The sequence below is a fragment of the Nerophis lumbriciformis genome, linkage group LG15 (assembly GCF_033978685.3).
Source record: "Nerophis lumbriciformis linkage group LG15, RoL_Nlum_v2.1, whole genome shotgun sequence".
Lineage (NCBI taxonomy): Eukaryota > Metazoa > Chordata > Actinopteri > Syngnathiformes > Syngnathidae > Nerophis > Nerophis lumbriciformis.
Window position 1 is genome coordinate 27,439,868 of NC_084562.2, and position 14,260 is coordinate 27,454,127.

Below are 14,260 nucleotides of genomic sequence, written 5' to 3' on the forward strand. Positions count from 1 at the left end.
CGCGCCATGATGGTACAACATTTGGCGCCCTCTACAATCTGTATTAACAGCGTGCCAGCCCAACACTTGTTATACAATATACATTGTCTGTTTGCACACGTATGTGACAGCAAGGCATACTTGGTCAACAGCCACACAGGTTACACTGACGGTGACCATATAAAACAACTTTATATGAGAGAAGTGTAGGATACTTCTCTTGTTGCCTTATTTGTATTTGACTTTATTAAATGTATTTATATTATCATTTAGTGCAGCCGGGCCGGAGCAGGAGGGGATAGAAAGAGAAAAAAAAAGAAGACAGAGGGGGAAATTGTGGGGACAAGAGGGGGATTAGACAGAGAGCAACTTTAACACTCTTACTAATAATGCGCCACACTTTGAACCAAAACCAAAAAAGAATGACAAACACATTTCGGGAGAACATCCGCACCTTAACACAACATAAACACAACAGAACAAACACCCAGAATCCCATGCAGCCCTGACTCTTCCGGGCTACATTATACACCCCTGCTACCACCAAACCCCACCCCAACCCTGCTCCCTCACACATCAACCCCCCCTCTGTGCGTCGGTTGAGGTGGGCGGGGTTTGGTGGGGGCGGGGGGGTGTATAATGTATCCCGGAAGAGTTAGGGCTGCATGGGATTCTGGGTATTTGTCCTGTTGTGTTTATGTTGTGTTACGGTGCAGATGTTCTCCCGACATTTATTTGTCATTCTTGTTTGGTGTGGGTTCACAGTGTGGCGCATTATTAGTAAGAGTGTTAAAGTTTTTTGGTTTTTTTTATACCGCCACCGTCTGTGTGACCTGTGTGGTTGTTGACCAAGTATGCCTTGCTGTCACCTACGTGAGCAAGCAGAAGCCCCATACAACGTGTGGCTGATCAGGCACCCTGGCTATAGTGGGTGCTATATGCTGTACCATCACGGCACGGCATGACGCTGGCAAGAGCCATTCAGTTAAAACCCGCGTGCCGCACCAGTTTTCAAATTCCACATAAAGGTGTGGGCAACAAAATTGTATGCAGTGTTATTTCATTTAAAATTTCAAAAAAAATTTGCAGCTCCCATTGTTTTCTATAATTTGTGAAACTGGTCAAAATGGCTCTTTGACTGGTAAAGGTTGCCGACCCCTGCCCTAGACCAGTGGTTCTCAAATGGGGGTACGTGTACCCCTGGGGGTACTTGAAGGTATGCCAAGGGGTACGTGAGATTTTTTTTTAAATATTCTAAAAATAGCAACAATTCAAAAATCCTTTATAAATGTATTTATTGAACAATACTTCAACAAAATATGAATGTAAGTTCATAAACTGAACATGAAATCAAGTCGGCTATTCCATTCATTACAATGCAACAATGCAATATTCAGTTTGTGGACATGTTCCATAAATATTGATGTTAAAGATTTCTTTTTTTGTGAAGAAATGTTTAGAATTAAGTTCATGAATCCAGATGGATCTCTATTATAATCCCTAAATAGGGCACTTTAATTTGATGATTACTTCTATGTGTAGAAATCTTTATTTATAATTGAATCACTCAAGTTTTTAGTTATTTTTATATCTTTTTTTTTCCAAATAGTTCAAGAAAGACCACTACAAATGAGCAAAATTTTGCACTGTTATACAATTTACTAAATCAGAAACTGATGACATAGTGCTGTATTTTACTTCTTTATCTCTTTTTTTCAACCAAAAATGCTTTGCTCTGATTAGGGGGTACTTGAATTTAAAAAAAAAATCACAGGGGGTACATCACTGAAAAAAGGTTGAGAACCACTGCCCTAGACAAATGATACCATTTATTAGGGCCCGCATGGCCCATTGCATAAGGACTCCCACAGGGAGTCCTTATGCAATGGGACATAAGGACCTATTGAATTTGTAAGGTTTTATTAGGGCCCGCATGGCCCATTGCATAAGGACTCCCTGTGGGAGTCCTTATGCAATGGGACATAAAGACCTATTGAATTTGTAAGGTTTTATTAGGGCCCGCATGGCCCATTACATAAGGACTCCCACAGGGAGTCCTTATGCAATGGGACATAAGGACCTATTGAATTTGTAAGGTTTTATTAGGGCCCGCATGGCCCATTGCATAAGGACTCCCACAGGGAGTCCTTATGCAATTGGACATAAGGACCTATTGAATTTGTAAGGTTTTATTAGGGCCCGCATGGCCCATTGCATAAGGACTCCCACAGGGAGTCCTTATGCAATGGGACATAAGGACCTATTGAATTTGTAAGGTTTTATTATTATTATTCTTCCGCAACTTTGCGCTGTAATTTGACCCCTTTAACATACTTCAAAACTCACCAAATTTTACACACACATCAGTAATATACGGCAAAACTTTTTATCAAAAAACCAAACCTCAAAACTCAAAATTGCGCTCTAGCGCCCCCTAGGAAAAAAAAAAACTAGACTACCTGTAACTCCCACTAGGAAGGTCGTAGAGACATGAAACGAAAACCTTTATGTAGGTCTGACTTACACCTAGTTTTCATAATTGTATATCCTCGGGCAAAAATCAACAGGAAGTTGGCAATTCCCCCTTCAAGACAAAAAAGTACTTAAAACAGTCAATTTTGCCTCTTTGAGCTGTAATTTGACCCCCTTAACATGCTTCAAAACTCACCAAACTGAACGCACACATCAGGACTGGCAAAAATTGCGATCTAATAAAAAAACCAAACCTCAAAACTCAAAATTGCGCTCTAGCGCCCCCTAGGAGAAAAAAAACTAGACTGCCTGTAACTCCCACTAGGAAGGTCGGAGAGACATGAAACAAAAACCTCTATGTAGGTCTGACTTAGACCTAGTTTTCATAATTGTATATCCGCGGGCAAAAATCAACAGGAAGTTGGCAATTCCCCCTTCAAGACAAAAAAGTACTAAAAACAGTCCATTTTGCCTCTTTGAGCTGTAATTTGACCCCCTTAACACGCTTCAAAACTCACCAAACTGAACGCACACATCAGGACTGGCAAAAATTGCGATCTAATAAAAAACCTAACCAAAAATTTAAAAATTGCGCTCTAGTTATTATTATTCTTCCGCAACTTTGCGCTGTAATTTGACCCCCTTAACATACTTCAAAACTCACCAAATTTTACACACACATCAGTAATATACGGCAAAACTTTTTATCAAAAAACCAAATCTCAAAACTCAAAATTGCGCTCTAGCGCCCCCTAGGGAAAAAAAACTAGACTGCCTGTAACTCCCACTAGGAAAAATCAACAGGAAGTTGGCAATTCCCCCTTCAAGACAAAAAAGTACTAAAAACAGTCAGTTTTGTCTCTTTGAGCTGTATTTTCACCCTCTTAACATGCTCCAAAACTCACCAAACTGAACACACACATCAGGACTGGCAAAAATTGCGATCTAATAAAAAACCTAACCAAAAATTTAAAAATTGCGCTCTAGTTATTATTATTCTTCCGCAACTTTGCGCTGTAATTTGACCCCCTTAACATACTTCAAAACTCACCAAATTTTACACACACATCAGTAATATACGGCAAAACTTTTTGTCAAAAAACCAAACCCCAAAACTCAAAATTGCGCTCTAGCGCCCTCTAGGAAAAAAAACAAACTAGACTGCCTGTAACTCCCACTAGGAAAAATCAACAGGAAGTTGGCAATTCCCCCTTCAAGACAAAAAAGTACTAAAAACAGTCAATTTTGTCTCTTTGAGCTGTATTTTCACCCTCTTAACATGCTCCAAAACTCACCAAACTGAACGCACACATCAGGACTGGCAAAAATTGTGATCTAATAAAAAAACCTAACCAAAAATTTAAAAATTGCGCTCTAGTTATTATTATTCTTCCGCAACTTTGCGCTGTAATTTGACCCCCTTAACATACTTCAAAACTCACCAAATTTTACACACACATCAGTAATATACGGCAAAACTTTTTATCAAAAAACCAAACCTCAAAACTCAAAATTGCGCTCTAGCGCCCCCTAGGAAAAAAAAAACTAGACTGCCTGTAACTCCCACTAGGAAAAATCAACAGGAAGTTGGCAATTCCCCCTTCAAGACAAAAAAGTACTAAAAACAGTCACTTTTGCCTCTTTGAGCTATAATTTGACCCCCTTAACACGCTTCAAAACTCACCAAACTGAACACACACATCAGGACTGGCAAAAATTGCGATCTAATAAAAAACCTAACCAAAAATTTAAAAATTGCGCTCTAGTTATTATTATTTTTCCGCAACTTTGCGCTGTAATTTGACCCCCTTAACATACTTCAAAACTCACCAAATTTTACACACACATCAGTAATATACGGCAAAACTTTTTGTCAAAAAACCAAACCCCAAAACTCAAAATTGCACTCTAGCGCCCCCTAGAAAAAAAGAAACTAAGTGTTCTTGTCTTACATAAGGATTGTGGAATATAGACACACTTCCAAAAAAGGCTTTGTCATTACATGTTATTATGAATGTTACTAGATACTACATATATACTTACAGCATGTATATAACATATGTAAAAATTACATGTTATTATGAATGTTACTAGATACTACATATATACTTACAGCATGTATATAAAACCTTGATGAAAGTTTTAATAGATTTTAGAGCACTTTATAGGCGGAATAGAGCAACTTCCATTGCCTCTATAGTTAGCTGACTTTTGCTAACAGTTATTTACGATTTAGAATGCATTAAAAAAACATGCTCTTGTCTTATATAAGGATTGTGGAATATAGACACACTTCCAAAAAAAGCTTTGTCATTACATGTTATTATGAATGTTACTAGATACTACATATATACTTACAGCATGTATATAACATATGTAAAAATTACATGTTATTATGAATGTTACTAGACACTACATATATACTTACAGCATGTATATAAAACCATGATGGAGGTTTTTTAATAGTTTTTAGAGCACTTTATAGGCGGAATAGAGCAACTTCCATTGCCTCTGTTGTTAGCTGACTTTTGCTAACAGTTATTTACGATTTAGAATGTATTAAAAAAAACATGTTCTTGTCTTATATAAGGATTGTGGAATATAGACACACTTCCAAAAAAAAGCTTTGTCATTACATGTTATTATGAATGTTACTAGATACTACATATATACTTACAGCATGTATATAACATATGTAAAAATGACATGTTATTATGAATTTTACTAGATACTACATATATACTTACAGCATGTATATAAAACCTTGATGAAAGTTTTAATAGTTTTTAGGGCACTTTATAGGCAGAATAGAGCAACTTCCATTGCCTCTATTGTTAGCTGACTTTTGCTAACAGTTATTTAAGATTTAGAATGCATTAAATAAACATGCTCTTGTCTTATATAAGGATTGTGGAATATAGACACACTTCCAAAAAAAGCTTTGTCATTACATGTTATTATGAATGTTACTAGATACTACATATATACTTACAGCATGTATATAACATATGTAAAAATTACATGTTATTATGAATGTTACTAGACACTACATATATACTTACAGCATGTATATAAAACCTTGATGGAGGTTTTTTAATAGTTTTTAGAGCACTTTATAGGCGGAATAGAGCAACTTCCATTGCCTCCGTTGTTAGCTGACTTTTGCTAACAGTTATTTACGATTTAGAATGCATTAAAAAAACATACTCTTGTCTTATATAAGGATTGTGGAATATAGACACACTTCCAAAAAAAGCTTTGTCATTACATGTTATTATGAATGTTACTAGATACTACATATATACTTACGGCATGTATATAAAATATGTAAATATTACATGTTATTATGAATGTTACTAGATACTACATATATACTTACAGCATGTATATAAAACCTTGATGAAAGTTTTAATAGTTTTTAGAGCACTTTATAGGCGGAATAGAGCAACTTCCATTGCCTCTGTTGTTAGCTGACTTTTGCTAACAGTTATTTACGATTTAGAATGCATTAAAAAACATGTTCTTGTCTTACATAAGGATTGTGGAATATAGACACACTTCCAAAAAAAGCTTTCTCATTACATGTTATTATGAATGTTACTAGATACTACATATATACTTACAGCATGTATATAAAACCTTGATGGAGGTTTTTTAATAGTTTTTAGAGCACTTTGTAGGCGGAATAGAGCAACTTCCATTGCCTCTGTTGTTAGCTGACTTTTGCTAACAGTTATTTACGATTTAGAATGCATTAAAAAAACATACTCTTGTCTTATATAAGGATTGTGGAATATAGACACACTTCCAAAAAAAGCTTTGTCATTACATGTTATTATGAATGTTACTAGATACTACATATATACTTACAGCATGTATATAACATATGTAAAAATTACATGTTATTATGAATGTTACTAGATACTACATATATACTTACAGCATGTATATAACACCTTGATGGAGGTTTTTTAATAGTTTTTAGAGCACTTTATAGGCGGAATAGAGCAACTTCCATTGCCTCTGTTGTTAGCTGACTTTTGCTAACAGTTATTTACAATTTAGAATGTATTAAAAAAACATGTTCTTGTCTTATATAATGATTGTGGAATATAGACACACTTCCAAAAAAAGCTTTGTCATTACATGTTATTGTGAATGTTACTAGATACTACATATATACTTACAGCATGTATATAACATATGTAAAAATTACATGTTATTATGAATGTTACTAGACACTACATATATACTTACAGCATGTATATAACATATGTAAAAATTACATGTTATTATGAATGTTACTAGATACTACATATATACTTACAGCATGTATATAAAATATGTAAATATTACATGTTATTATGAATGTTACTAGATACTACATATATACTTACAGCATGTATATAACATATGTAAAAATTACATGTTATTATGAAGGTTACTAGACACTACATATATACTTACAGCATGTATATAACATATGTAAAAATTACATGTTATTATGAATGTTACTAGACACTACATATATACTTACAGCATGTATATAAAACCTTGATGGAGGTTTTTTAATAGTTTTTAGAGCACTTTATAGGCGGAATAGAGCAACTTCCATTGCCTCTGTTGTTAGCTGACTTTTGCTAACAGTTATTTACGATTTAGAATGCATTAAAAACACATGTTCTTGTCTTACATAAGGATTGTGGAATATAGACACACTTCCAAAAAAAGCTTTGTCATTACATGTTATTATGAATGTTACTAGATACTACATATATACTTACAGCATGTATATAACATATGTAAATATTACATGTTATTATGAATGTTACTAGACACTACATATATACTTACAGCATGTATATAAAACCTTGATGGAGGTTTTTTAATAGTTTTTAGAGCACTTTATAGGTAGAATAGAGCAACTTCCATTGCCTCTATTGTTAGCTGACTTTTGCTAACAGTTATTTACGATTTAGAATGCATTAAAAAAACATGCTCTTGTCTTATATAAGGATTGTGGAATATAGACACACTTCCAAAAAAAGCTTTCTCATTACATGTTATTATGAATGTTACTAGATACTACATATATACTTACAGCATGTTTATAAAATATGTATACATTACATATTATTATGAATATTACTAGATACTACATATATACTTACAGCATGTATATAAAACCTTGATGGAGGTTTTTTAATAGTTTTTAGAGCACTTTATAGGCGGAATAGAGCAACTTCCATTGCCTCTGTTGTTAGCTGACTTTTGCTAACAGTTATTTACGATTTAGAATGCATTAAAAAAACATACTCTTGTCTTATATAAGGATTGTGGAATATAGACACACTTCCAAAAAAAGCTTTCTCATTACATGTTATTATCAATGTTACTAGATACTACATATATACTTACAGCATGTATATAACATATGTAAAAATTACATGTTATTATGAATGTTACTAGATACTACATATATACTTACAGAATGTATATAAAACCTTGATGGAGGTTTTTTAATAGTTTTTAGAGCACTTTATAGGCGGAATAGAGCAACTTCCATTGCCTCCGTTGTTAGCTGACTTTTGCTAACAGTTATTTACGATTTAGAATGTATTAAAAAAAACATGTTCTTGTCTTACATAAGGATTGTGGAATATAGACACACTTCCAAAAAAAGCTTTGTCATTACATGTTATTATGAATGTTACTAGATACTACATATATACTTACAGCATGTATATAACATATGTAAATATTACATGTTATTATGAATGTTACTAGACACTACATATATACTTACAGCATGTATATAAAACCTTGATGAAAGTTTTAATAGTTTTTAGAGCACTTTATAGGCAGAATAGAGCAACTTCCATTGCCTCTATTGTTAGCTGACTTTTGCTAACAGTTATTTAAGATTTAGAATGCATTAAATAAACATGCTCTTGTCTTACATAAGGATTGTGGAATATAGACACACTTCCAAAAAAAGCTTTGTCATTACATGTTATTATGAATGTTACTAGATACTACATATATACTTACAGCATGTATATAACATATGTAAAAATTACATGTTATTATGAATGTTACTAGACACTACATATATACTTACAGCATGTATATAAAACCTTGATGGAGGTTTTTTAATAGTTTTTAGAGCACTTTATAGGCAGAATAGAGCAACTTCCATTGCCTCTGTTGTTAGCTGACTTTTGCTAACAGTTATTTACGATTTAGAATGCATTAAAAAACCATGTTCTTGTCTTACATAAGGATTGTGGAATATAGACACACTTCCAAAAAAAGCTTTGTCATTACATGTTATTATGAATGTTACAAGATACTACATATATACTTACAGCATGTATATAACATATGTAAAAATTACATGTTATTATGAATTTTACTAGATACTACATATATACTTACAGCATGTATATAAAACCTTGATGAAAGTTTTAATAGTTTTTAGGGCACTTTATAGGCAGAATAGAGCAACTTCCATTGCCTCTGTTGTTAGCTGACTTTTGCTAACAGTTATTTACGATTTAGAATGCATTAAAAAACCATGTTCTTGTCTTACATAAGGATTGTGGAATATAGACACACTTCCAAAAAAAGCTTTGTCATTGCATGTTATTATGAATGTTACTAGATACTACATATATACTTACGGCATATATATAAAATGTGTAAATATTACATGTTATTATGAATGTTACTAGACACTACATATATACTTACAGCATGTATATAAAACCTTGATGGAGGTTTTTTTAATAGTTTTTAGAGCACTTTACAGGCAGAATAGAGCAACTTCCATTGCCTCTATTGTTAGCTGACTTTTGCTAACAGTTATTTAAGATTTAGAATGCATTAAAAAAACATGCTCTTGTCTTATATAAGGATTGTGGAATGTAGACACACTTCCAAAAAAAGCTTTGTCATTACATGTTATTATGAATGTTACTAGATACTACATATATACTTACGGCATGTATATAAAATATGTAAATATTACATGTTATTATGAATGTTACTAGATACTACATATATACTTACAGCATGTATATAAAACCTTGATGAAAGTTTTAATAGTTTTTAGAGCACTTTATAGGCGGAATAGAGCAACTTCCATTGCCTCTGTTGTTAGCTGACTTTTGCTAACAGTTATTTACGATTTAGAATGCATTAAAAAAACATGTTCTTGTCTTACATAAGGATTGTGGAATATAGACACACTTCCAAAAAAAGCTTTCTCATTACATGTTATTATGAATGTTACTAGATACTACATATATACTTACAGCATGTATATAAAACCTTGATGGAGGTTTTTTAATAGTTTTTAGAGCACTTTGTAGGCGGAATAGAGCAACTTCCATTGCCTCTGTTGTTAGCTGACTTTTGCTAACAGTTATTTACGATTTAGAATGCATTAAAAAAACATACTCTTGTCTTATATAAGGATTGTGGAATATAGACACACTTCCAAAAAAAGCTTTGTCATTACATGTTATTATGAATGTTACTAGATACTACATATATACTTACAGCATGTATATAACATATGTAAAAATTACATGTTATTATGAATGTTACTAGATACTACATATATACTTACAGCATGTATATAAAATATGTATACATTACATATTATTATGAATGTTACTAAACACTACATATATACTTACAGCATGTATATAAAACCTTGATGAAAGTTTTAATAGTTTTTAGAGCACTTTATAGGCAGAATAGAGCAACTTCCATTGCCTCTATTGTTAGCTGACTTTTGCTAACAGTTATTTACGATTTAGAATGCATTGAAAAAACATGTTCTTGTCTTACATAAGGATTGTGGAATATAGACACACTTCCAAAAAAAGCTTTGTCATTACATGTTATTATGAATGTTACTAGATACTACATATATACTTACAGCATGTATATAACATATATAAAAAATTACATGTTATTATGAATGTTACTAGACACTACATATATACTTACAGAATGTATATAAAACCTTGATGGAGGTTTTTTAATAGTTTTAGAGCACTTTATAGGCAGAATAGAGCAACTTCCATTGCCTCTATTGTTAGCTGACTTTTGCTAACAGTTATTTACGATTTAGAATGCATTAAAAACACATGCTCTTGTCTTACATAAGGATTGTGGAATATAGACACACTTCCAAAAAAAGCTTTGTCATTACATGTTATTATGAATGTTACTAGATACTACATATATACTTACAGCATGTATATAACATATGTAAAAATGACATGTTATTATGAATGTTACTAGATACTACATATATACTTACAGCATGTATATAAAACCTTGATGGAGGTTTTTTAATAGTTTTTAGAGCACTTTATAGGCGGAACAGAGCAACTTCCATTGCCTCTGTTGTTAGCTGACTTTTGCTAACAGTTATTTACGATTTAGAATGCATTAAAAAAACATATTCTTGCCTTACATAAGGATTGTGGAATATAGACACACTTCCAAAAAAAGCTTTGTCATTACATGTTATTATGAATGTTACTAGATACTACATATATACTTACAGCATGTAAATAACATATGTAAAAATTACATGTTATTATGAATGTTACTAGACACTACATATATACTTACAGCATGTATATAAAACCTTGATGAAAGTTTTAATAGTTTTTAGAGCACTTTATAGGCGGAATAGAGCAACTTCCATTGCCTCTGTTGTTAGCCGACTTTTGCTAACAGTTATTTACGATTTAGAATGCATTAAAAAACCTGCTCTTGTCTTACATAAGGATTGTGGAATATAGACACACTTCCAAAAAAAGCTTTGTCATTACATGTTATTATGAATGTTACTAGATACTACATATATACTTACAGCATGTATATAACATATGTAAAAATTACATGTCATTATGAATGTTACTAGACACTACATATATACTTACAGCATGTATATAAAACCTTGATGGAGGTTTTTTAATAGTTTTTAGAGCACTTTATAGGCGGAATAGAGCAATTTCCATTGCCTCTGTTGTTAGCTGACTTTTGCTAACAGTTATTTACAATTTAGAATGTATTAAAAAAACATGTTCTTGTCTTATATAATGATTGTGGAATATAGACACACTTCCAAAAAAAGCTTTGTCATTACATGTTATTATGAATGTTACTAGATACTACATATATACTTACAGCATGTATATAACATATGTAAAAATTACATGTTATTATGAATGTTACTAGATACTACATATATACTTACAGCATGTATATAAAACCTTGATGGAGGTTTTTTAATAGTTTTTAGAGCACTTTATAGGCGGAATAGAGCAACTTCCATTACATCCGTTGTTAGCTGACTTTTGCTAACAGTTATTTACGATTTAGAATACAAATAAAATTCACACTTTTCATATGAAATCATTTTTGTACTTTTAAAATTTAAATTTAATTAAATTTGATGCATGGTTTGCTCTGAAACTATGTATTTTTAATTAATTAATTTTATTTAAAAAAAACATTTTTAGTGCAAAAAACAATACATTTTACATAATTCAAAGATAGTGTAAAAGTGCAACTCTTCCTATCAGAGGACCAGCACTAAATTGTAAACGTTAATGTAAAAAAGTTTTTTAACAGGAAAAAGTATAAAAATCGTGCCATTTAAATAAAAAAAAAGTTGCTGGGGGGGAGTCCCTCAAAACCAGGACCGCCCCTGTCTGACGCGCTTTTACGCAAAAGTCCTGTTCCATTTTACGCACCATTTTAGAGTGGAACAATTCGCTACCTGGATTTGATGGATCCGGCTGAAACCGTCCCTCCAGAAGAACTCCAGCAGGTTGGAGGCGGTGCTGGGTCCTGGCATCTCCGTCAAGCTCTTCACGCTTTTGTCCGCCAGGACGCTGCGGGACGCGCCGTCCTCGTCGGTGGTGGGCGACGGGATCCCGAAAGCCGACTTGTGCAAAACCCTGAGCTGCGTGTTGATCCGCTCCACCTGGAACTTCTTCCTGCAGCCAGCAGTGAAATGATTGAAAACCGCCATAGTTGTTGTTGTTGTTATTGTTGTTGTTGTGCGTAAAAAGCTGGCGGCGCCCTGCACATGCGCACCGCGTACGCGAACGTAAGCGTCTTGTGTGGTGGAGCTTTGGACAAAGTGCGTCTTTTGGGCACCTCAGGACGTGAAGAGGGTCGGCAAGAAGGAGGGAGAAGTCTGAATAAGGCATGTGGGCGTTTCTTTACCCCTCAAATGGGCTGCTGGATTCACCCTTTCATTGGGGGAGATTCTAGGGGGGGGGGGGGGGGGTGTTACAACAGCGTTACATCACACCGATCAATCACACGCACAGAACATACATCAGCGTGCACGTGGTCACACAAGCTAATGTACTCAAAAGTCATTTCCTGTGAACACTTTCCTCATAAATGTCCACTTGTTGACTCATGTGACGACTCAATTGCCACTTTTGTTTCAAAGAAGGCTTTTCTACTTTAAAGGAGGCTTTTTTGGAAGTGTGTCTCTTGTCCACAATCCTTATGTAAGCATTCTAAATCGTAAATAACTGTTAGCAAAAGTCAGCTAACAACAGAGGCAATGGAAGTTGCTCTATTCCGCCTTTAAAGTGCTCTAAAAACTATTAAAAAACCTCCATTAAGGTTTTATATACATGCTGTAAGTATATATGTAGTATCTAGTAACATTCAAAATAACATGTAATATTTACATATTTTATATACATGCCGTAAGTATATATGTAGTATCTAGCAACATTCATAATAACATGTAATGACAAAGCTTTTTTTGGAAGTGTGTCTATATTCCACAATCCTTATGTAAGACAAGAACATGTTTTTCAATGCATTCTACATCGTAAATAACTGTTAGCAAAAGTCAGCTAACAACAGAGGCAATGGAAGTTGCTCTATTCCGCCTATAAAGTGCTCTAAAAACTATTAAAAAACCTCCATCAAGGTTTTATATACATGCTGTAAGTATATATGTAGTATCTAGTAACATTCATAATAACATGTCATATGGGGATAGGTTGATTGTCAACACTAAATGGTCCCTAGTGTGTGAATGTGAGTGTGAATGAGGTGGCGACTTGTCCAGGGTGTATCCCGCCTTCTGCTCGAATGCAGCTGAGATAGGCTCCAGCACCCCCCGCAACCCCAAAAGGGACAAGCGGTAGAAAATTGATGGATGGATGGATGGATTTACATATTTTATATACATGCTGTAAGTATATATGTAGTATCTAGTAACATTCATACTAACATGTAATATTTACATGTTTTATATACATGCCGTTAGTATATATGTAGTATCTAGTAACATTCATAATAACATGTAATGACAAAGCTTTTTTTGGAAGTGTGTCTATATTCCACAATCCTTATATAAGACAAGAACATGTTTTTTTAATGCATTCTAAATCGTAAATAACTGTTAGCAAAAGTCAGCTAACAACAGAGGCAATGGAAGTTGCTCTATTCCGCCTATAAAGTGCTCTAAAAACTATTAAAAAACCTCCGTCAAGGTTTTATATACATGCTGTAAGTATATATGTAGTATCTAGTAACATTCATAATAACATGTCAGATTTACATATTTTATATACATGCCGTAAGTATATATGTAGTATCTTGTAACATTCATAATAACATGTAATGACAAAGCTTTTTTTGGAAGTGTGTCTATATTCCACAATCCTTATGTAAGACAAGAACATGGTTTTTTAATGCATTCTAAATCGTAAATAACTGTTAGCAAAAGTCAGCTAACAACAGA

General features: G+C 33.3%; 1 protein-coding gene across 1 annotated transcript in view; it reads right to left on the reverse strand.

The window, feature by feature from the left end:
- Positions 1 to 12,643, reverse strand: part of cyp27c1 (cytochrome P450, family 27, subfamily C, polypeptide 1) — a 78,856-nt gene extending 66,213 nt beyond the window's left edge. The window contains exon 1 of the mRNA XM_061974689.2: positions 12,260 to 12,643. Within this exon, the coding sequence (XP_061830673.2) occupies positions 12,260 to 12,514 (255 nt within the window). The 5' untranslated portion in view covers positions 12,515 to 12,643. The remainder of the gene's footprint in view (positions 1 to 12,259) is intronic.
- Between the last annotated feature and the right edge of the window lie 1,617 nt (positions 12,644 to 14,260).